The 22814-nt window shown below is 36.3% G+C and overlaps 1 protein-coding gene across 1 annotated transcript in view; it reads left to right on the top strand.

The window, feature by feature from the left end:
* Positions 1–22814, top strand: part of STS (steroid sulfatase) — a 90155-nt gene that overhangs the window by 30910 nt on the left and 36431 nt on the right. The window contains exon 6 of the mRNA XM_086609546.1: positions 12183–12320. Within this exon, the coding sequence (XP_086465672.1) occupies positions 12183–12320 (138 nt within the window). The remainder of the gene's footprint in view (positions 1–12182; positions 12321–22814) is intronic.

The raw sequence follows: 22814 nt of genomic DNA, 5'->3' as shown, positions 1-22814 counted from the left end.
TTTTAAAATTCTGTGACTCTGAAGTTAGAATTTCTTTTGTCAGCTAAGGAAGTCTGGGATTTAATTGCTTGCTGACAAGTTGTGTCGATAAAAAACCTTTAATGAATGTATTCAAAAGTTTACTATGGATGTTAAATAGTGAATAGCATTTTCTTTAAAACAGAAACAAGGGATAAAAAAATGAAATAAAATACCTTGAGAATATCAGAAGCTTTGATAACCAATGTTTGAAAACAGGCCTGTTCTGTTTGTAATTCCATGTATAATCAAGCTACTTCAGTGGCAGCCAGGAAATGGATTTTTAAAAAATGTCTGTGGTAGGTCTCTTAGCATCTCTGGAGATGACACTTCCTTCCTTTTTGGTAGATTCTTTTCTTTTCCTAGATTTCAAAAGAGATCTTGGCTCATCCAGTACTATACATATAGAAATATGGTTATGATGCAGTGGTCCATAAACCGAGCCTTAGCATCAGGTTCCTCTCTCCCATATTGATATGAACAGTTCCATCGAACTAAGTAGTCAGGATAACTTTAATATATCTCCATGTATACAGTAGTAGCATTATCTTCCTTTAAATAAATTTTTGACTTCCTGATGTCAGAGAAGTGCACTTTTGTCTGAGAGTTGAATCTGGCCTTCTTTTCTTGTCAGCTCCCCATATTCCACTGCAGATAGTTGATTCCTGTTTTTTCTTTGCAGTTACTCTTTGCTAGTTCTTCCCAATGGATTGTCAGAGGAGATCATGCTGTATTTTTTCCTTCCACTTAGCTGCTTTTCATTACTACAGTGATCAGCTCCTATTGATAATAGCTTATTGGAACATCATTATTCAAGCAGTTCTGGAAAGACTAGGTTTTAAGAAGGAGGAACAAAAGTGTCATATAATTGAGATAAAAAGGGTGATATCAATTTGGCATACTTTAATATTACATCTCCTTTTGGAAGATGTCTCTTTTTAGATGAGCTATCAGAACTTTTTAATTTAGTTTAATCTTGCCTTTTATATATAAACATTTCGCAGTTTCATGCAACTCATGTATTAGTTATTCTTCCCTAAGAGTTGAAGAAGGTATCTTCCTAAATCCAAAGAGGATGAGATTAAATTTAGAAGATCAGGATCTTTATGTAGCAATACAGAAGTGTTTCTAGTTGGCAGATCTCTCAAACTACTTTTCCTTTCTAAAAAGAGGCATTTTTTTAGGACTTGATTGGAAAAGAAGAAAGCAGTCACTCGACTAAGCAAGGTGATAAATATCCTGACAAATATATATTCTTTTTAGCCATGCTGGGATAGGTCTTCTGTTTGTATAGGATGATGTAACTGGACTGAAGTCACTGGAATTTGGCTGACTTGAAGTCAACAACTATGGATGCTGTATGAAGAAGTTGTGGTTCTTTAAAAAAAAATAAATATCACAGCCTTCCAAACAATCTGTATTTTCTGTTGATTTGTTTTTAATAAAAAGGAAAGGAAAAAAAGTGAAAACCATGTAATAGACATAGTGTATACTTAGTTTCAGAGCTTGACTATAATGTCAGAAGGTAGTAAACAAATGGTCCACCTTTCTAACATGTGCAAGACAGTACTAAGTATGTGGCTAGCAATAGCTGGCAAAGCAGAGGAGGAAAGCAGAGGTGCCTGTCAGAAGTTCACAGGCAGGGAGCAACATGGTACAAATGTCAAAAGCCCGTTAGCAGGAAAGTAGAGGGAAAATGAAAGCCAAAGGTAAGGATGATGCCTGTGCAGCTAAAAGTGGGCTGAAATGTCCCATCTGCTTCATGAAGTCCTGACTGAGACCAAAGTTTCTGACAACATAAAAAAATGTGATTCAGGACATAGTGTAACATAATGTAAGTTCCTTTGTATTGACCACATTATGTCCTACAGGACAAACTGAACATCTTAGCATGGTGTTAAGGGCAAAGTGCTGCTATGATGGCTTCTTTAACAGTATTATGTTAATAGGGCACAAAATTGGCAGACGTCCTTAAAAAAAAATCCCTAAAACCTTTCTACGGAACATATCCTGAATGTTCTTGCCAGTTTGGATCTAAGGTAGTCAAGCCCCGTATCCAAAATTTCTCAGTCTGTTTACATTTCAACTTTTGCATAGTTCTGCTGTAGTTCATCAACCAGTTGTTGCAATAACCTCCAGGTGCTGCTCATAAAAAGTAGATAGCCAAGTTAAAGAGAGCTTTGAGGACTTTCTTGGCAAAAAATACTAGAGAATAGTATCACATTTCTCTCTCAGAGTGTAAACTGATTTTCTGATGTGACATCTAATTATTTCCCTTGTTCCATATTAAGTTTAAGAACACGCAGTAAGATAGCAGAAAATAATTGTTTTAAATAAGAGACACTGGAATAATAAATACACTATCAGGAAACGTGTGCAAATATTCTACCCTACTGTTGTCATCTTTAATTATTGAATCTTGATAACGATATAGTCAGTTGCTGAGTATAGCTAGCCATGCTTTTCAAGTGCTTTTGAGAGCAGAAATCTATTTTCTGTTGTGTACTTCTCTCTGTATGTGGTACTGAAACACCAGTCTGTTAGAGAACATTTCATATGAAATGTGATTTCAAACCTTTCCTGTTGAAGGATATCTATCTATATGCAACGTCCATAGATTTGATGTAGATTCAGAAAGAACTAGTCCTTATAAAAAAAAAAACCCAAAACATTAATTGGTAGGGACTAAGCCTGTACCTGTCCCTCTATTCATAGGAATAGTGCTGCTCCCGTAAGAAATGTGCTGGCTGGGGCCTTCCAGTGGTTATTTACCATCTGTGCTTTGGGGAGTTTACCTTGGCAATAACTCCTCTCTTTCCCAAATACTATCTATTTACAGTTAAATTAATTTGTTCCTTGTATCTGTGTTAATATTTCAGCTGATCTGTCATGTTGCTTTGTGAATGATTCTTTCTCATCTCAAATTTAGCCTTCAGATTTAGTCTAAAAAACACATCTCACTGTGATTCTTGTATGCCAAGCAGAGCCCTCCAGAAATCTGTCTTGTCTTCAGCAAGAAAGTCTCATAACTCCTTTTTTGTAACTTCCCATTACAAACCAAATGACACAGCATTCATATTGTTGAACCTTTGTAAACTCAGATTGCTAACTATATTAGTAATTTCGCATGTCACATATTTACTTTATTCATGAGTAAGATTTAGTCAGAGAAAAGGCAAAGAAAGATGCCTGATGATCAGAGGCCTGATGATCTCAGGGTCCTCCATGATTTCATGCCCCCCCCATGTTTTGGGGGGTATCAAATACATCTTGGTGTAAGTAGAGACCTCAAATATTTCCAAACCAATTTAAGACAAGACTGACATACTTGTCTTTCCAGGCCTCAGACCAGAAAATGGTAAACATCTACTGTGCTCCTGAATATTACTCTGAAACTTTAACAAAAGGTCTTTCAGAACAGACTGGGAATGTTTTTTCAAGATGGCCTAGATGAATTAAGGAATCAAAGTCCCATTTCATAAGCTAGTGAGCAATTTTCTGAGCTAGTCATCTATGATCAATGACGATGATGTGAAAAATTATTTGCTTTCCCTTCTGAAAGGGTCCTCTGGAAGTTAAATCAGCATAGATACTGTCGTATTAAACACACACATATACCTTGGGGGAGGAAAAAAAAAAAAAAAAAGAAAGATTTGTAGCCTTCAATTTATTTGTTGTTTTATCCTAAATTCAGAATGTCATCTAGAGAAGATAGATTGGAGTTTACATTCATTAGTGGAAAGTTCCCTTGAGGACAATTTTCACAGTCAGACTTGCTTTCTTATTGGTATTAACAGTGTCTGTACAGAGATTCAGTCATAGGTAGCATGGTGTGGAGATAGTGATTGCACAGTAGTACTTAGGCACAAAAGCCACTGAGTTGCCCAAAAGCAATTAAATAAGTGAATGAGCAAGTGGACAAGGTTGTGGTCAAGGGGGGAAAAAGGGCATCTTCTGTTTTGAGGGTTAGTTAAAGCATAGCTACTTTTGTGTAAGATTAGATTTGCATAATTAAAATCAGAAAGCTGGGAAATGGAAAGAATTAGGAGTTCAAGAGAAATATTAATTTAATCTTGATGAAACTCTTCTTAACTTTACGGTGTATGATTTATAGCAAATGTTTAAAACCTACTCCCAAACTCAGCAAAGATTAAAAAGTTTGGCCTTTGAAAGACAAGACATGCTTAGGCCCTAATGTCAATCAATTTTATCACAGTTCCAGTTTTCTTTAATAAAAGTTATAAAAATTAAACAAACACACTTGCAAATACTTTGAAATTTTCAGAAAAATGCAGCAGATTAAAATGTGGGGTTAAATTACTTGCCCTGTTTTAAATTCTTCATAATTCTTCATACTTTAATCTGACAAAATGTTGGCATTATGCATTTGGATCTAAGAGCATATACATATTCAGTTTAAAATGAAGTCTGACATTAATAAATGTTTAAACCTTTGAAGATACAGAGAAGACTTTCTTTTATCACTTCAAAATTATTGAATCAATCGCCATCAGCATATATTGGAATGATCAAATAGCTGAAGCCTTAATTTCACCTGACAGTCTAATTCAAAAATGAATAGCATTGTTCAGTTGTCATTAGAGTTTGCCTAGGTTCTGCCTAAAGAAATCCCTTCCAAAATTTGGAAGAAAACATGGGAGACATCGAAGTGGGGAACTAGACAGTGTCTTTTGCATTATGCATCTTAGTTGTATGTGTGAAATGGCATCTTATTTTCAGATGTGTGCAGAATGAAGATGCAAATTTAGGCAAAAAGTTATCCCAGCTGTCATGCAAAATGCAAATGCAATGGACCCTCCTAAAATTGTATGACCATCTCTCATATTTTAGCATTTTAAGCAGGCTAAAAATTAATATTTACATTAGAAATACATAGCCTTATGTTCAACAGATGTAAGGTCTAAAAGTGAATTTTAAGCAATGCGTTTATTAGCTAATTTAAGTACTAATAAAGAGATAGCCACGAAAGAGTTATACTTTTGACCTTTAATGATCCATCATTAGTATTATGGTACTGATGTAAGTATGAAAACCTTTTTATCCTGTATTGTCTACAGTGCAGCTGTAGTTAAAGGTCTTCACAACTTTCATAACCACATCTTAACTCTGTGCTTTGTTATTCACATGTATTTGTATATATCTAAAGTATCATTTTAGCTTTCACCTTTACAAAATAATTTGAACCCTGTATGGACAAGAAAAATAAAAATGTGGTCCTCATCTCTAGGAAAAACTTATGCATAATTATAAGTCAAAATTTGGTTGATTTATTCATAGCTGCTAAGCAGTGCATACCTAATCTGCTGTGCACTGTGCTGAAAATTTATCCGGAGGGTCTGAAAGACACAGTATACTCAGAAGACTGTGTAAACAGTCACAAGCCAATTACAAGTTTGCAATTACATGGCAATCCAAATCCAAACAGAAGGTAAATTCATACTGATGGCTTAGCTGACCTCACATCAAAGTTGCTTTGGTTTTTTTGAAAAGACTTCCCTTCTCTGAGCCCTTACACTGATTTTACTTGTCTCACCCTGAGTCGAGGTGAATCCAACAGAAAAGTGTTTGATGTTCTACAGACTATGTGGACCTAAGAACTACTTATTTGAATAGTAATTGAAGGTAGTTTTATCTGGGGCAATTGCCTCACTGTACCTCAGTGTGAAAAGAATTCAGAATTTTTGGAGCCAAATTCATTCATCTTTACATAGGTGAGCTGCATATGAAAATGCTTCTTTTCCTTCCTTGACTTTAAAAAATGTTTATAGTAACTATGTCAGATGTACATGTGTACACTGTATGTAACTTCCACTCTTTATGTTATCTACAGTATGCAGAGGTGGAGCTTGATTGTGCTAGCACCAGAGTTTCAGTGTAGGATTCATCAATCCTACCATGTTTCGAACTGCCAGCAGTGGCAGGTCTGAACTGTCTTCTAAGCTGGAAAGTGACTGTCAGCACACCAGCAGAGACAGGAAATCCACTTCAGGCCAGCTTTACTGTGGTTCTGTAGACTGAATGCCCATCAGTAGTTTGAGTGCCTTAGGTGCATTCGCAGAGTCCATCCTCAAGTTTGGTTTAATTTGAAAGGAATCCAGGTCACAAAATCTAAGAAGGCTTTGCTATGCAAACAGAAATACATTAACTCTCCATAATTGGGTTTACTGTAAATGTGCATTCCTGATCCAAATTAAAACACTAATATAGATGCACTTTTTCAGAACCAGATGCCACTTCTTTGGCAGAATGTCCTGGTGACATTGAAAATCGCACTAAGCTATCGTAGTAGGAACTTAGCACGTTTGACACTCCAGCTTTGTGCTTTCGAGACTTCATTGTATAGGTTGTTTTCATAACATATCTTTAAAAATAATGGTAGCACAGTAGGACTGATTCATGACTTTCCACTGAATCCACACTCCACTTTCTTCCTGCAGAAATTAGTAAATATTTTGTAATTAGTTGTGAATGTATTTTCTGTTCTAGTCAAACAGTTATAGTATTCACTATCACCTTTGAGGTTCATATGCTAAAGCTTCCTCTATGTAGAATCACTCCTCTTAGGTGGATGTGTTCTGTTGACCGGCTAGATAATGGGCTGTAACATCAACCTATTGCTTCATCACAGAATTTCCACTTTCCAGTGATTGCGTTCTAGCTCTGAATGTTAAACAAGTTGCATGCAGAGTTTATGTACTGTTCACCATATGTGCAGCCACTTCTTGTGTTGCTGTCAATGGTTTTATTATTTTCCATCTTTACCTCAAGTGTTGTGCTCAATGACTAGGTCTGAAAGTGATAATTACTTCCCCACTGCAGAGACAAACTGATTTACATATTTATCAAGGGGAAACTGGATGGCTCTGAGCATACTATAAAACATTTGCATATTTATAACCTGAAATGTACAAAGGATAAAATTAAGATAGGGATGTCTTGGTCTTAGTTACTAAGCTTGTTTTTATACAAAGGTATCAATCAGTGGATTTTGTAATCAGATCAGTGCATTAAAGAGTGAAGTCTCTTTTTTCATCACACAAAATCAACATAAAGATTAAAATGATTGTTAGCTTGTGAATGATAGTGTGCAGAAGGTGTAACTTAAGTTTTCGTAAGGTGAATATCTTAGCCTTAAGGAGTTTATGCGTGTATTCAAAGCACTCCTGGCTTGCCAGTTACAGAGATGAACCCCTTCAGCTGACTACAAGTTAGTTTTGATTCTGGTTAATGATGCTATTCTGAATATGCTTTGGGAATCATTTTTTTACTGAAAGGGTGGTCAAACACTGGAACAGACTTCCTAGAGAGCTGGTTGATGTCCCATGGCAGTCAGTGTTTAAGAGCCATTTGGACAATGCCATTAAAAGCATGCTTTAGCTTTTGGTCGCCACTGAAGTGATCAGGCGGTTGGACTAGATGATCGTTGTAGGTTTCTTTCAACTGAAACAGTCTATTCTATTCTACTAGTATCAGTAGGGAATTCTGAAACAGCAAATAAATTAAAAAAAAAAGCAAACCCAAAACAAACTGCCTCTTCTAGGCAGAGATGTGATGACTGATCTTCCCAGATCACTCTCTGTCCAATAATTTTCTCAAGCTTACTGTAGCCTTCTGGATACAACAGAGGCATGTGAAAGTGTTGGAGTGGGAAAAGAATGTTATATTTACAGGAATTCTCTTTATCATCAACTGTCTTGTCCTGAGGCAGATCCTTAACCCTCCTTCTGAATCCTGTTGTTTCTTCAAATCTGACAAACTACTTTAAAGCTTTCCTCATGAATAGAGAGAATATCTTGTCCTGACACCTAGATTATACAGAGATATTCTGAATTTTAAAGCTTTTTATTAATAATATCAGAAAGACTCTACATTATTTCAAATTAATACAAATAACATTTCTGTCCTATTGACTTCAAATGATAGTAAGCTAATTTATGAATCAAATGCATTTTTTTCTTTCTTACTTGACTAAACCTTTGAACAATTTTCCAAGTCACTAACACATTTTTAAACACACTATTGTTTTCCAATGTTTGTACCTTGTTTTCAAATGAATAATAATTATTTATAAACCCTGTATTTTAATATAGATGAGTACAGTAGGAGTTTTACATGGTTCAAAACTCCAGAAATTACGCTCAGCATTAGAGAGGCTGATTCAGCTACCATTCATGCTGTGTTGAATAGTGGCATGACACTCTCAGTTTCCTTCTAAAGAACAGAGTGAATTACTCTTTTCACTTTCACATGGCTATCACTCCATTGAAATTGGCATTTTCACTTTAAGAATAAAATAACTGTTTATAATTTAACATAGCTAGAAGCAAGAGTGGACAGCAGAATATAAAGAGCAGCCTTAACTATATTTTAAAGGAAGCTTTACTGAAATTTTGGAACATTTATGTAGTAATTTAAACAAGTAGCATGTTAATGCTGTCCTTAATCTGGTTTGTATCTTAAAAATACAAATGAAAGAAAGCTGTCCAATGATCTAGTGCCTTTGTCTGCTACAATGTTAGCCACCTATGTTGGGGTATACATTCCTAGAATGACAATAGTAGGAGAAACTTGATCTGAAATTCTTGTTGCCGAATAGCTTCAGAAATTATGCAGCTCGTTCAGTGCTAGATGGATTTTGTTGTTCAGAAATGTTGTCTTTCAAAATCTGTTTTGTTCAAATCAGAAAAAATGTAAACCATAGCATCCACAGAGATCAGTGCAGCTGTTAATTTTTTAGAACATGGTTTTCAAGTGAGTCTCTTCAATCAAGAATTTTTATTGATAATTTCCTACACTGGGAATAGCAAGCTATTGTTGCTTAAACAGAGCTACAGTTTTCCCAGGGTTTTGGCTTATTTATCCTACAGTTTCATATTACATATAATCTTTTTACATCCAAAAGGTCTCTTAAAATTTGTGTTGCTTTCTGCAACCAGCAATGGGACTAAGCCAGCTGAAGCCCCATTCTTGTAACTCAAGAGCACATGATATATGATACCCTTCCGATCATATTTTATGGGTGAAGCAATACAATTTTACCATCTTCTCTTACTCAGACATCATTTATCTGTTCAGCACACTCATTAAAATGTGTTGCTCATGTAGTTTCATGTCTAGCAGTTTGAGTAGGATTCATCTTTACTGTCCTTGCTGTCTAATATGAAGGCATTTAGTTTTGAGCTAGTTGCCTGTCTTCTCTTTTTTTAGTCAATAGGTTAAAAATGCCTTTTGCAGTTGTGATTCACCTCTTCCAAAATTAGGCAGCTAAAATAGGTTAGACGAAACTCCTCCTTGTTCATTAACTGGCATTGCCTGAGAATGTTTATACATCAATTTTAACTTAATTCTAAAGTCTGTGAAATCTACAGAAATAATAAGCGTGGAGCAGTTAGAGTAAAAAAGAAATTAAATTGTTGTAAGAAAACAGTAGAGGATATATTTTGCCTACTTTGTAATGTTTGCTTCCAAAATTGATAATACTGCATGTGAAAGATATCTGTTCATAGAGATACACAATACATTCTTTGCATTTTGCTTCTGTATTGGTTACCATTTAGAAATGCTAATAAGTGAATGTATTGCTTGTGTTAACAGTAGCCACATCATTCAAATGCACTTTAATGAGGCTTATCTCCTGGAGGCACACACTTTATTGCTTTTCATTCTAGAAGGTGTGAGTGTTCAAGATGAAAACAGAAATGGAAGTTTTGCTTCATTTCTACGAGTACATTGTAATTGCCATTCTCTGACAATAGCTATTTGAATTACCACTATTAGTCCATCTGTACTGAAAAATGTTGCTAAAATAAATTGTAATTTTAGCATTTTTTAATTAACTCTAATGTAGTTAATCCTCTTTGTGTTTAAAAATTGAAATGAAGGAAATGGAAGTTGTACTATGAGTCAACAAGCTTTGGATGAGACTTCCTATGCATTTTATTGGAGTGTTTTTTCTGAAATGGGTAGCATTTGAGTGTCAGAATTTGTTTTGACTTTGTTTTTCAGGCCAAGTGAAGCTACTCAACCTCATTTCAGAAAAAAAAAAAGTCATCATAATGATGGCTTCTTTATTTAATTAATTATGGTAGTGAGACATTTTTCATTGCTTCTCATTTTTTTCCTAGATGAATTAGGAAATCAAAATGGCCATTATTGAATGAGAGCAAATGTCTCTGATCAGCAGAGATCATTTACTGCAATATACTGAGTGGAATTCTTGTTTTATTTTCATTTTGTTGAATTTGAAAATCCAATTTCATCAAGGAAAACTGAAGGTAGAAAAATGCTTTTGTGCATGTCATTGCACATGCAGTCCTTTATGCAATCCCATTTATTATTATTATTATTATCAAGAATCATAAAATAATAGATTGATACAGATTGGAAGGGAACTCTGGAGGTCACGTGCAGGATACTCACATATAATGCCCTAGTTTGTCTATACGCTCCACTTTTTTATCATCATTGCCACCTTTCCAAGAGATATTATAATTACTTAGCAAGTACATTCTCCAAACAATCTCACAAGCCAACTAGAAATTGCCTCTTTCTTTCCTGGCACTAAGTCCACCTGCTGCAGCAAGCGAATGGCATGTCAGATGGATCTGCATGATTTTTCTTCAACCCACTAACTTTAAAATGTCAGCCTTTGTAACAGATTTTCCTCAATTCTGTTGGGAAATTTCAACTCCCACAAGGTTTCAAAATTTACATAAACAAATTCTCCTACTCTTGCATTTCTTCTTCACTCCTAGTTTACAGACAAGACCAACACGTATCACTTATTTAACTGCTGATGTTCCTTTATTCATGACCCAGTCATTTAAGCTGATGAGAAATGAAGACAGTCAACCTTTTTAACAAGCCAGTTTTAAAATGCTATAACCTTAAAAGACAAGTAGAAATAGTAGCAATAAGGAATGTAATTACTCCTTATCCAAAAAAAAGAGCATAGCAACCGAAATGATGATCTGAAAATTGTTGAAGGCTCATATTTCAAAATTCTTATCTCATCCTCTTTGACACAATAATTGGACATCAGCTAATGAATTTATTCTTAGTGGACAGATGAGCAAATCAAAATTAACATTCAGATGGGACCATTCTTGATTGTTTAAGTAAAAAAGAATAAAGATAAAATGGTTATGAAGACAGAATTATCTTTATATGCTCTGAGATCCCTAATGGACAAGGTTAAAGCTCATTTGCAGGCTGATGTAAAGAAGGATATTCTCAAACTTTGGTCAGTTTCCAGGACCAATAATTTTATATTCCCAATAAGTATAAAATTCACTGGAGCAAGTTACAAAGAGTGGCTTCACTCATTCACACAGAAACCCTCTTTGTAGAACTCAGTCTAAATAAGTTTGGATGTAATTTATGTGCTCTGCAAGGCTCTCCACAGTGCCAAAGCAGTGTGAGGAGCCCTTTGTGAAAAATGAAATGTGAGTGCACAGTGCCTTGGAGTTTCAGAGCATATCCATGTGGATTCCTCTTTTCAATATGTGCATGTGTGTGGCTTTATTACCTTGCACATTTTGAGTTTAGTTGATGTCTATTATTATATGATGAGAAATTAGGGACTAATTAGTATGTTTGATAATGAAACCATGTGGCCTCCAGAGGCACTCCATACATTAACTTAATTTTTTTTTCTAAGAAAGTCTTATTCTAACACTCACACTGAGATTTTTACCATGCTGCCTCTGTAGGTTGCTAGGCAGCAAAACTTTACTCCCAAACTGTTAGCTCTATTCTGCATGCTGAGACTCCTTCAGATATCCTCAGCAGTTTGAATCTTCTTGCTGAGGGGTTTCCTTGATTGAGAACAACTGCATCCAAAGGTCACTGGCTCTCTGTGGATCAGCACTTTTCTCTGATGTGCACAAATCTTCTCATTTTATACTTCAAGAAACCCTGCAGCAATTGAACCGTGGTCCTGATTGCAACAAGCCTTGTGCAATTGTCCCCTACTGTATCCTGTTGGTGCCAATTACTGTGTATAATAATGTTTATAGAGAAAGTGATCTTAAAAAGGCTTAAAGAAAAAAATATTTGTATGTACCAAAGCCACCATGTATGTAATGAAAAAGCCACTTGAAGACACTAAAGCTGTTTATTTTATTTTTATTTTTTCTTTTTAGGGCAGGTTCTAGATGTGCTGAAGAAACATAATATGAGTGATAAAACTCTTGTATACTTTACGTCTGACCAAGGGGCTCATGTTGAAGAAATCTCCAGTTCTGGAGAAGTCCATGGAGGATACAATGGCATATATAAAGGTGAACATTCTCTGATGATATTTAAAAATTTTGTCAGAAACTGTCTCCTTGTTTTTGCTCCAAAACTGTAATGTACTCTGTGACCAAGAAGATCAAAATTTGGTTCCTTAATAGTAAACTTTTTATGACTTTCAATTCAAATACAGGCAGTAAAGTAAGAGCTTTGCTTGTCAAATACAGCAGCTAAACCAGAGTACATGCTCCGCTCAGTGGAGTTTTAAGACTAGCAGATACACTCTTGAACTGGCCAGAGATGCAGTTTTGGAAGGGTGTCAATTTGTAGTACTTTATTATCATGGATGGAAAGCAGAATAGAAAGGAAAAAAAAAAAGAGTGTTTTGTGAGCAGTCAGAAATCATGAATAAGAGCTAAATAACATGGAGTGAGTGAGATCACAGGAAGAAGATACAGAGAATATGGGAGAATCAGCAGCAGAGTCCAGTGTATTCATTACAGAAAAAGTAGAAGAAGACAGTTAGGCTTAAAAAGAAAAATGAGGAACTGGATTGAGTTTGGGATAGGCAAGTTCCACAACAGTCAGAAGAGGACAAGATTTCAAGCAGAAAAGCCTGAGTGGGAGAAGAGAGTTTTGAAAATAATGCATAAGAGACTTTCTGAATTGAAGACTGATTTGGAAAAGGAGAGACTTAGTTAAAAGGACAGAGTTTAGTTGTATTCTTTTAATGCAGATCTGGAGAAAATTAGTAGTCCAAAACCTGTTTATTCTATGGAGACTTAAAATGTGTTTAAAGTCTTCTTTATTGTAATACACTTTCTCCAGGTGGTATTGCACAACAATACTGAAAGATACTGCTTTTGTTGCAACATGATAATCTTGTAGAAAGAAAAATTCCAGCTTAGCAAACAGCCCTCCTCATTTTATCCATTCTCATATTCCCGGCATGGTGATCCTTTCAGTCAGCAGGAACGTAAAATACCACTGAATAAAAGATAACTTTGTCAAATATGAAATAAAAGATTCCCTCTAACAAAGTACAGAAGACAGTGTTTTCCAGTGTGCAAGTGGTGGACACACAGCATCAGGAAAATTAATGTCAAAATTTTTCAATAATCTTCAATCCTACTGAAATAGGGTAGGAATGCTTGGTTTTATTATTTTTCATGAAATGCAATGAATGCTTTTGTCCCTTTACCGAATATAAGGTTATTTTCATTCTTTCACTAGGAAGTGGCTGTGTAATTTGGTTTCGCCTCATATTTCAGAGGACAAGATCAAAAAAATGCAGCATTTTTTGGAAAGTCATTTACCAAACTTGAAACTTAGTTGTAGAGAGAAAGAAGTAAATAGTCTTTAGGTGTTATTTTTTAAAAATGTAATGTTGCAGAGTTACAAAATCATGTAGTGTTTGAGTCTGGAAGGGACCTCTCAAGGTCTGCAGTCCTAGCCCCTGCAGAGCAGAGTCAGCTAGAGCAGGTTGCTCAGGGCTGTGTCCATTCAAGTTACAAAAATCTCTAATGATGGAGGCTCCACAGCCTCTCTGGGCAACTTGCACCAGTGTTTAATAACCCTCACCATAAAAAAAAAAAAGAAAAAAAGAAAAAAAGAAAAAGCTTTCTCTTATGTTTAAATGGAATTTCTGGTGTTTTGGTTTGTGCCCATTTCCTCTTGTTCTATCACTGGGCACCACTGAAAAGAGCCTGACTCTGTCCTCTTTCCTCAGTTAAATCCATGTATCCGTACAAACAGATAAGATCCTCAACCTTCTCTTCTTCAGGCTGAACAGTCCCAGCTCTCTCAGCCTCTCCTCATATGTCAGATGCTCCAACTGCTTAATCATTTTCATAGCCATCCTTTGAACTCACTCGAGTATGTCCATGTTGTGGATGGAGTGATGCACTTCACTCACAAAAGAGAAGCAGTAACGTGTTTTATTGATATAAGACAGTGAGTTAACAAAGTTCAAAGGTGAATGCAATAGTAGTTTGACAAGATTTGATGGCAAGGTACACTTGGTTACTTGCTGCATAAAGGACAGGATCAGACAAAACTGTCAGGGAGACCCTCCTGTTGTGTCATGATGTTCAGAAAGGACCCCCTTGCTTTCTAAACTCCTCCTCAGAGAGGAGCCTAAGTGTGGCTGGATTCAGTTCTAGTCTCGGACTTAGTAAATGGTTTATGTCTAAAGGATTATATATGCACAATCAATCTAAGATATAATCTTAGCAAAGCCTTCCCAGTTTAGCCAGCTATTAGTCACTTACTGAGGATCTGTAGCCGCAAGGAATCTCTCAACCTCAAGGAGTAACCTTGAGAGGCGACCCTACTCATGAGGAAATCCTGGTGTGCAGCCCAGGGGCTGCTCACTATTTATGGAGCAAGATGATTGAATTATAGTCATATTTTCATACTTACTACAGATGCCAGTTTCTTCCAAATTTGGCTTGAGTCGAACGCCGACCAGCACTGTGGCCAGGTAGATGCATTACCATAAATTAGTCTTTGGCTATTATGTTGTTTCCTGTCTTCCCCGAATCCATTTTCAGCCAGATGCAGCCATCATAAGCAGATGCATCCACCATGACTGCCACTGGTGGTTATTGCTTGAGCAGGGTTACAGGAAAAGGTCATGTCAGAGGTAGGAGAAGCTCACTGCCACAGTCCATGTCTTTCTTGTACTGGGGAGCTCTGCACTTGGACCCAGCACTTCAGGTGTGTCTCACTAGGACTGAGCAGAGGATAAGGATCATCTCCCTTGACTTGCTGGAAGTGTTCTTCCTAATGCAGCCCAGGATGCTGTTGTCCTTCCTTGCCACAAGGACACATTACTGGCTCATGTTCAGGTAGTTGTCTGCCAGGACCCGCAGGTCGGTCTCTGCAGCACTGCTTTCTGCCAGTCAGCCTCTAGCTTGTGCTGGTGCTAGAGTTTATTCCTCTGCAGATACAGGACTCGCTGTTTCCTTTTGCTGAACTTCGTGAGGTTTCTTTTGACCCACTTCTTCAGCCTGTTGAGGTCCCTCTGGATGGTAGGACAACCATCAGTGCATTAGCTATTCCTCCTACTTTTATATCATCTGCAAAACTGCAGAAAGGAAGAAACATAGACATATACAGTAAACAATAACAATGCAGTGAGGTTTTCAAGTGCGAAGGGTCTTCAGTTTTTAGTCAGTAGGTATCTGTCTGAGAAATGACCCGTGTATGTTGAGAGCTGCGAAGGAAATGCTACACTAGCAAAATAAGCAATGCCAAAGTCATGAGGTTACAAACTATCAAATGAATCTCATTGGGCTAACACAAGAGTGAAATATATTTTGAACGTTAGCACTCAGGCCTTACATAGTGATTTAAGTAATTAAGGAACCATATGGTTACATATCTGTAGCTGTAGGCACAGCCTGAGGTGTTTTAGAAGCTCTAAAAAATATTTGCTTTCTAGAATGCCAGACATAAAATACAGGATAAATGACGAGGAAGAAAAAAAAAAGACAAATACACTGGGGAATATGCCTTCCTGGAGAACTTTGATTAAATGGAGTCTTTTTTATCAAGCCTTGCAAAATTTTGTATTCATACTTACAGAATGGAGAACAATTTGAAATAGATCTTCCCTGATTTAATAAAAAACCTGATTGATAGGGTCACTTGGGGAGTGATGGGTCGTCTTATTTTTAAAATGAATTGTATGGTTTACAGTTACTACCTGTGCTATGCTGGCAAATGTTGTAATATACTCTGAGAAAGGAAATAATCACTATATAAGAAACAAAATAATTATTATGTAAGAGACATTCTTAAAAAAATAAAAATAAATTAGAAAACCTGTGCAATCATTTGGATATACTTTTACCATTTTAAAATACAGTGAAATCTGTTTTATCTTCCACTATCTCCATCTCCATATTAGTTTTCAATTTAACCAGTGTATTTATGCATTATTTTCAAAAGGGCAGAAATGGAAGTGATCAATTAATTGCATAATTAGCGATTTTCATATATAAGAATTTATTCATATTAACAATCATGTACATCTCTGGCAGATTATGAAAACCAGACCTGTGAAGCCCTAAGTCTCAGGCACTGATGTAGCAATGTGCCTAAAAAAGCAAAAGGACTGGTTTTGTGCTGCTTACGCTCATGTGTGCACGCATCAGGAATTTGCTTCATCTGACGAGTAGTTTACAAAACTGGGAGACATGCACGTCCTTTCTCCCTGTCTCTGACAGACAATATCTGCTACTTACCTTTTTGTATATGAGCACTGCATAAATGTGAATATGAATCAAGCCACTTAACCCTCTTGTGAGAGCTGGAGGAGTATGCTCAGTAATAATTGGTTCTGCTCTAAAATCAAAAGCTCTCAACAGATCTCCACAATTTGAACTCACTAATATGTCTTGATAACCAAAAAATGATCACCAATAATAAAATTTAAGAGGAGTTTGGAGAGTTAGGCTAGTGCTGCAAGACCAAATGCAAAAAGGAGAAATTGCTGTTTGAAGGTTTTATTACTCCAGATTCTGACTGTGGAACAATCACCATGAATTTGGAAAGCCCTTGAGATTAGAAACTAGAGATGACATAGTGTATAACTAGTTACTATCATACTCAGTCTGGTTTATCTCTTCAGTATCCTTTTTTAGAGGACATTATATAGTAATGCTTCACACTACGCTTGATCTCCTTCTATGATGAGGTGACCCGCACAGTGGATGAGGGAAAGGCTGTGCATGCCATCCGCAAAAGCCTTTGACACCATTTCCCACAGCATTCTCCTGGAGAAACCGACTCCTCATAGCTTGGATGCGCATACTCTTCGCTGGGTAAAAAAGCGCCTGGATGGCTGGATGTAAAGAGTTGCAGTGAATGGAGTTAAATACATTTAGTGGCCAGTCACAAGTGGTGTTCCTCAGGGCCCAGTTCTGTTCACTATCTTTATCAATGATCTGGACAAGCGGGCTGAGCAAACGCCCAGTAAGTTTGCAGACAACACCAAGTTGGGCAGGAGTGTTGATCTGGTTGAGGGCAAGAAGGCTCTACAGAGGGATCTAGACAAGGTAGATTGATGGGCCAAGGTCGATCGATGGGCCAAGGTCAACTGCATGAGTTTCAACAAGGCTAAGTGTCAGGCCCTGCACTTGGGTCCCCACAACCCCATGCAACACTGCAGGCTTGGGAAAGAGTGTATCTGGAAAGCTGCCTGGCAGAAAAAAATCCTGGGAGTGTTGGTTGATAGCAGCTGAATATGAGCCAGCAGTGTGCCCAGGTGGCCAAGAAGGCCAATAGCATCCTGGCATGTATCAGAAATCATGTGACCAGCAGGACTAGGGAAGTGATTGTCGCCCTCTACTCAGCACTGATGTGGCTGCACCTCAAATACTGTATTCAGTTTTGGGCCCCTCACTACAAGAAAGACATTGAGGTGCTAGAGGGTGTCCAGAGAAGGGCAACGAAGCTGGTGAAGGGTTTAGAGCATGTATCTTATGAGGAGAGGCTGAGGGAACTGGAGTTGTTTAGGCTGGAGAAAAGGAGGCTGAGGGGAGACCTTGTCACTCTCTGTAACTACCTGAAATAAGGTTGTAGCGAGGTGGGTGTTGGTCTCTTTTGCCAAGTAAAAGGTGATAGAACGAGAGGAAATGGCCTCAAGTTGTGCTAGGGGAGATTTAGCTTGGACATTAGGAAAAATTTCTCACTGAAAGAGTTGTCAAGCATTGGAACAGGCTGCCCAGGGAAGTGGTTGAGTCACCACCCCTAGAGGTATTTAAAAGATGTGTAGATGTGGTGCTCAGGGGCATGGTTTAGTGGTGGACTTGACAGTGTTAGGGTTACAATTGGACTTGATCTTAAAAATCTTTTCCAACCTAAATAATTCTGTGATTCTGTGAATATTGAAGTAATGGATCAAAATCATGACCTCACTTTCCAGTAGTCTTTTTTTGACAGTTATCAGGATCAGAGGCCTTGGAAAAAGGTGCAGGAGCTGTGTACTGAATAAAGAAGATCCCTAAGAAGATCTCCTAATCCTAGATAGTATGACTTCAGTGTAAAATGTGAATCCTGACAATTTAGATTCTACAAAGAGTTTTAGCATTAATTATTATAAATTTTCATCATATAAAGATTAAATCCTAGTTTGAGTCTTTCTAAATTCTTAGCATAGCCTAAATCCTTCAGCATTTAAATCCATAATATAGAGAACACCATGTTTTCATTTACTGTTTTGAAATGGGGCAGTTGCAAATGTCATGGAACATATCCTTGAAGTTTAATAGCTTCCTCATTGATACAGGATAAAGGAAAGAAAACTTAGTATACCTTCCTATGTTACCTTTGTTTTATATACTTTTATTGTGGCTCTTTCCCTTTAATACCTCATACAGAAGAGAATTGTCTCATCAGTGACTCTCAACAGTCTTAACTGATGAGTTTTCCCTTGTCCCTAATTTCTTGTTATTTTCTTCTATGAACTATTTGTAATTGTTCAATATATTCTTTTCAAATGACTTTACAAATATTGCCTTTCAGGTGTTGCCATGAAGTATCACTACCTGTTTATATACTTACTTTTTAATATTATTCATTTCATCCCACAGAATCCCATTGCCTTACTGATTACAGATGTGTACTAAACATTAGTCTTTGTGTAGGTCCTTTTTCTTAAGTATGCAGTGAAGGTTATGGTATGAACAACTAAGACCGTAGACCCTAGTTCAGTTATTTTTTTTTTAATGTTTGTTGTACTGGAAACATTTTTACAGAATTCGAACTTGCATCTTGTTCCCTGTTCATCCAAATTCCTTTATCTTTTCTTCTGAATTTGATGAACCCGTGATACTTTGTGTCGTACATGGAATTTTCAATTCCTCATCTCATTTTCCTTCCAAAATTGAAGTAAATATATTAAAATAACAAGGAATTTTTAATACAGAGTATCATGAAGGTAGCTTACTATTGACTTCATTGCAAATTGTTATAGGCTGTTCCTTTTATCTCTTTTTCCTTCCTGGTAGTCAGATCTTGATTCATGACAACCTTTTCTCTCCTAACACATGATTAATGTTCCAGAAACTTTACCTGAAGGTCCTTGTCAAAGATCTTTCAAAGGTTTAAATCTAAATACAGTCTCTAAAACAAGAAAACATTGACTGTTTTAGCAAGAATTTCTTGCCAATAACTCAAGACCTTCCTGCCTGAACTCCTGAAGGACTCCTGGGTGCATACATGATAATGTATTTTTCCTGTCTAGTGTTTTGTTCTGAAACTGGTCAAAGAAATTATCAGTTTCTCTCAGAAATCTAGTAGCTCCTGTGGACTTAGTGGACCAATGTGTCCTTTGGGCTTATTAATTCCTTTGCAAACTTCCAGTTCATGACATATTTTTTAAAAAAATCTTTATTTCTGTGTTTTTCTATTTAGCTCTTTATTATTGATACCAGATCACTCAATGCTTCTTCATATATTGGTGTATGTCACATATGATGTGTAATTTATAAACTCTAAGTTATTTATAGCATGCAAGTTATTATGACCTATGACATATAAATTATGGTCCTTTTTATCCTATTAATATTAACATTTTCAGATTGAAATGTGGAAACTATGCGTTTAACTAAAGTCTCTTCTTAAAACTTTATATGTAATTTTTTCCAACAATTTTTTTTTATTTGCTCTGTGACATTTCTCGGTTAAAATGTATGGAACTTTAAGATATTGTTTTTGTATGTGATATCCAGGATATCTGCACTGACTTCTGCTTAGGTATTTTTTCTCATTAGCATGACATCTACAGTTTACGCGTGTCCGTTTGAGCTGGTCACCTTAGCTTTCCTTTAGGAAGAGAAATAAGGTTATTTTTTCTTAAATATTTAGATATCTACTTTAGAATAAGATGAATAGAATGAATAGAATAAATGGATGAATAGAGTATGGATGCCATTGTATTCTTCTTTGGTACCCTGAGACATTGAATCTAATTATTTTGTGATAATTTTTATTTACTTGCGTAGTGACTCATTTCTTGAGTTAGCGTCAGTGTGTTAGAAAATATGTCTCTCCTGTTACATACGGTATAGCAGTAAACACTGACGGCGTTAAAAACTTTTTTCCACGCTTTTTCTCGTTATACTGTTCCACCGGTACATATGCAGACAGTGGAAGTCCTCCTTCATTATCTCTTGTTGACACCTGTCCCACTCTGTTACATATGAGATTTACTATGGAGTCTCCTTACTTCTCTTAATGCTCTTACTGTCAGCTTCTTTTGGATCCATAGCTAAATATATTTTTCCTGTACCTTGGACCTGCACATTAGAAACATTATCTTTCTTTGTATTTATGAAGCATTTAGCACAAAGCATACAGACGCTTGGCTACTGTCATGCTGCTACAGTGGGGCATGAGTTCTGCTGCTAATGGAATCCGAGTCAAGAGCTGATAATGGCAAACCATTTGAGAAACATTCAAGTGCTTTGTGCCTTAGAAATAGGTGTATTCAGTTACTCTGTTAATATCCATGAAAAATAATAATGAATGTTTCTTAAAGACTTAGATCTTGATTTTCTAAATTTACTACAGATCTGTGAGAGCTAAACAAAGACTGGAGAACTGATTTATCCAATATTTTATTGAAATTTATTATTTCTGTACAATTTCATATACTGCAGTGATAAGTTCATGCGGCAGTGTTTCTTGAAGCTATTAGTAAACCTTTTCCTGTCTGTAAGCCACAGAGAAATCAAGCTGACCATTACTTCGGCCTCAGGAAATATGCTATTGCATATTTAATGATATTAGTTGGAGTTTTACTTTTGACTTCAATGAGAGCAGGAATTGACCTTTTCTTTCACATATAGTGTATTTTTGTATTCTCTCTGAAGTGATCCAGGTTTTTAAATAATCAACCCATCTTGCAATTTTGACTGAAATAGAAAATATCCCAAGAAACCATTTCATTTCATTGAAGAAAGATGAGATAAGAAGATGTGCAAATGAGCTATGTCTGTTACATTCACCTGTACAAGAACAGCTCAGGTTGAAAATTAACAAAAGCAGTACATGAAACAGATTAAAAAAATCAGTAAAATAAAGAGTGAACTTGCCATTGAAAATAAATCGGGTTTTGATCATTTTATAAAGTAAGTAATAGTAACCAGTTTTGATTGTCGATGTGTGTAGCATAAAGTCCACTACAGGTCGGTAGAATAATGAATTTCCTTGTATTTTTCTATCATTCAAGAGAATAAACTGAGTTTGGAAGCTTTGTTTTTAGAAGAATATAAGAAGGAATAAGAGTAGTATGGTTTTAATCCAAGTGACCTAAGAAAGTTATTTTAAATAGTTTTCATCATTCGTCATTCAAAATATTAATAGTGATATACCACAGAGTTCCCCTTTATATATCATCCTTTGTAAAAGCTCTATTCCCAAAGTTGGGTAATAGCAGTCAATTTAAACCAGAGGGAGAAAACGAGATATTCTTTTAGCTAAGATTTGAAATGAGTTTAAAATGAAAATTTGACATCATGTTGTGGATGACTGCAGAGAGTTGTGTCTGTACTTTGCCTGCTCCTGCAGATTTTTCAGGAAAGGTGAATGTGGGCTATTGTTCAATGTAACACTAAAGGGTACAGCTACTCGGAAAGCATAGATAGCTAAGCATGAAAATACAGCCCCAGGATGTTTTATGCTGTTCTGAAAACATTTTTAGAAGAATTTAAGAGAACAAAAATAATATATAGCTAGGCTGCCTAGAGTTTGCCAGGCATACAGACTACTAGGTTTCTGCCTTTTCTCTGTTTCAGTGTTGTCAAGTCCAAGCAAAATACAAAACTAATGAGTCAGATCTGGAAATATCAAGAGATTTTATTTTTAAATAATGACCTTTTGTGTTGGTTTTTTTTTTCTTTCTAATTTTAGCTGTTTGGATGTTTGCTTCATGTTTCAAGCATTATTAGTGAAACCTTGATTTATTTTTTAAGGAAAAAAAGAATGCAGATAGCTTGAGCAATGTTTAACAACTAGAGCTTTAAAGACAGTGTATGTCAAGAGATTTGTAATCACATAATGGCATTAAGCAACTCTAGTGATGTCACTAAACACACTTCTAATAAAGATGAACACCACATAGGCACAGATAATAGAAGACAGTCTTCCGCAATGACCTGTAATTCCTGCCCTGGTTCTCTGCTATTCCTAACCTCTAGAGATATCAAAAAATTATGCTCCAATTAATCTTTTGGAAGGAAAACAGCAGTCACTTCTTCACAGACATAAGTGAGGAGATAGCCCTGCTGTGGAGTCCATTTTTCTTTTTTGTGCCTCACAGCAGGGAGGCAGAGTTTGCCGAGTGCTCTCTTTGTACTTGGGTAGCGTGCAAGTTTTCTGTCCTGTTCTGTAATGGTTCAAGAAAAGCGTACTGTGAACCTAGGAGCTGTGAAAGTGATCCAATATATAGGTTTTAAGAATCGCAACTTGTGTGGGAATGAGATTCACCACTTACATTGAAATTGCTCTGTCTTCGGATTATGCAGAAAGAA

The sequence above is a fragment of the Tauraco erythrolophus genome, chromosome 1 (assembly GCF_009769465.1).
Source record: "Tauraco erythrolophus isolate bTauEry1 chromosome 1, bTauEry1.pri, whole genome shotgun sequence".
NCBI lineage: Eukaryota > Metazoa > Chordata > Aves > Musophagiformes > Musophagidae > Tauraco > Tauraco erythrolophus.
Note: the sequence above shows the minus strand (reverse complement) of the source record. Positions and strands in the feature narration are given on the sequence as shown.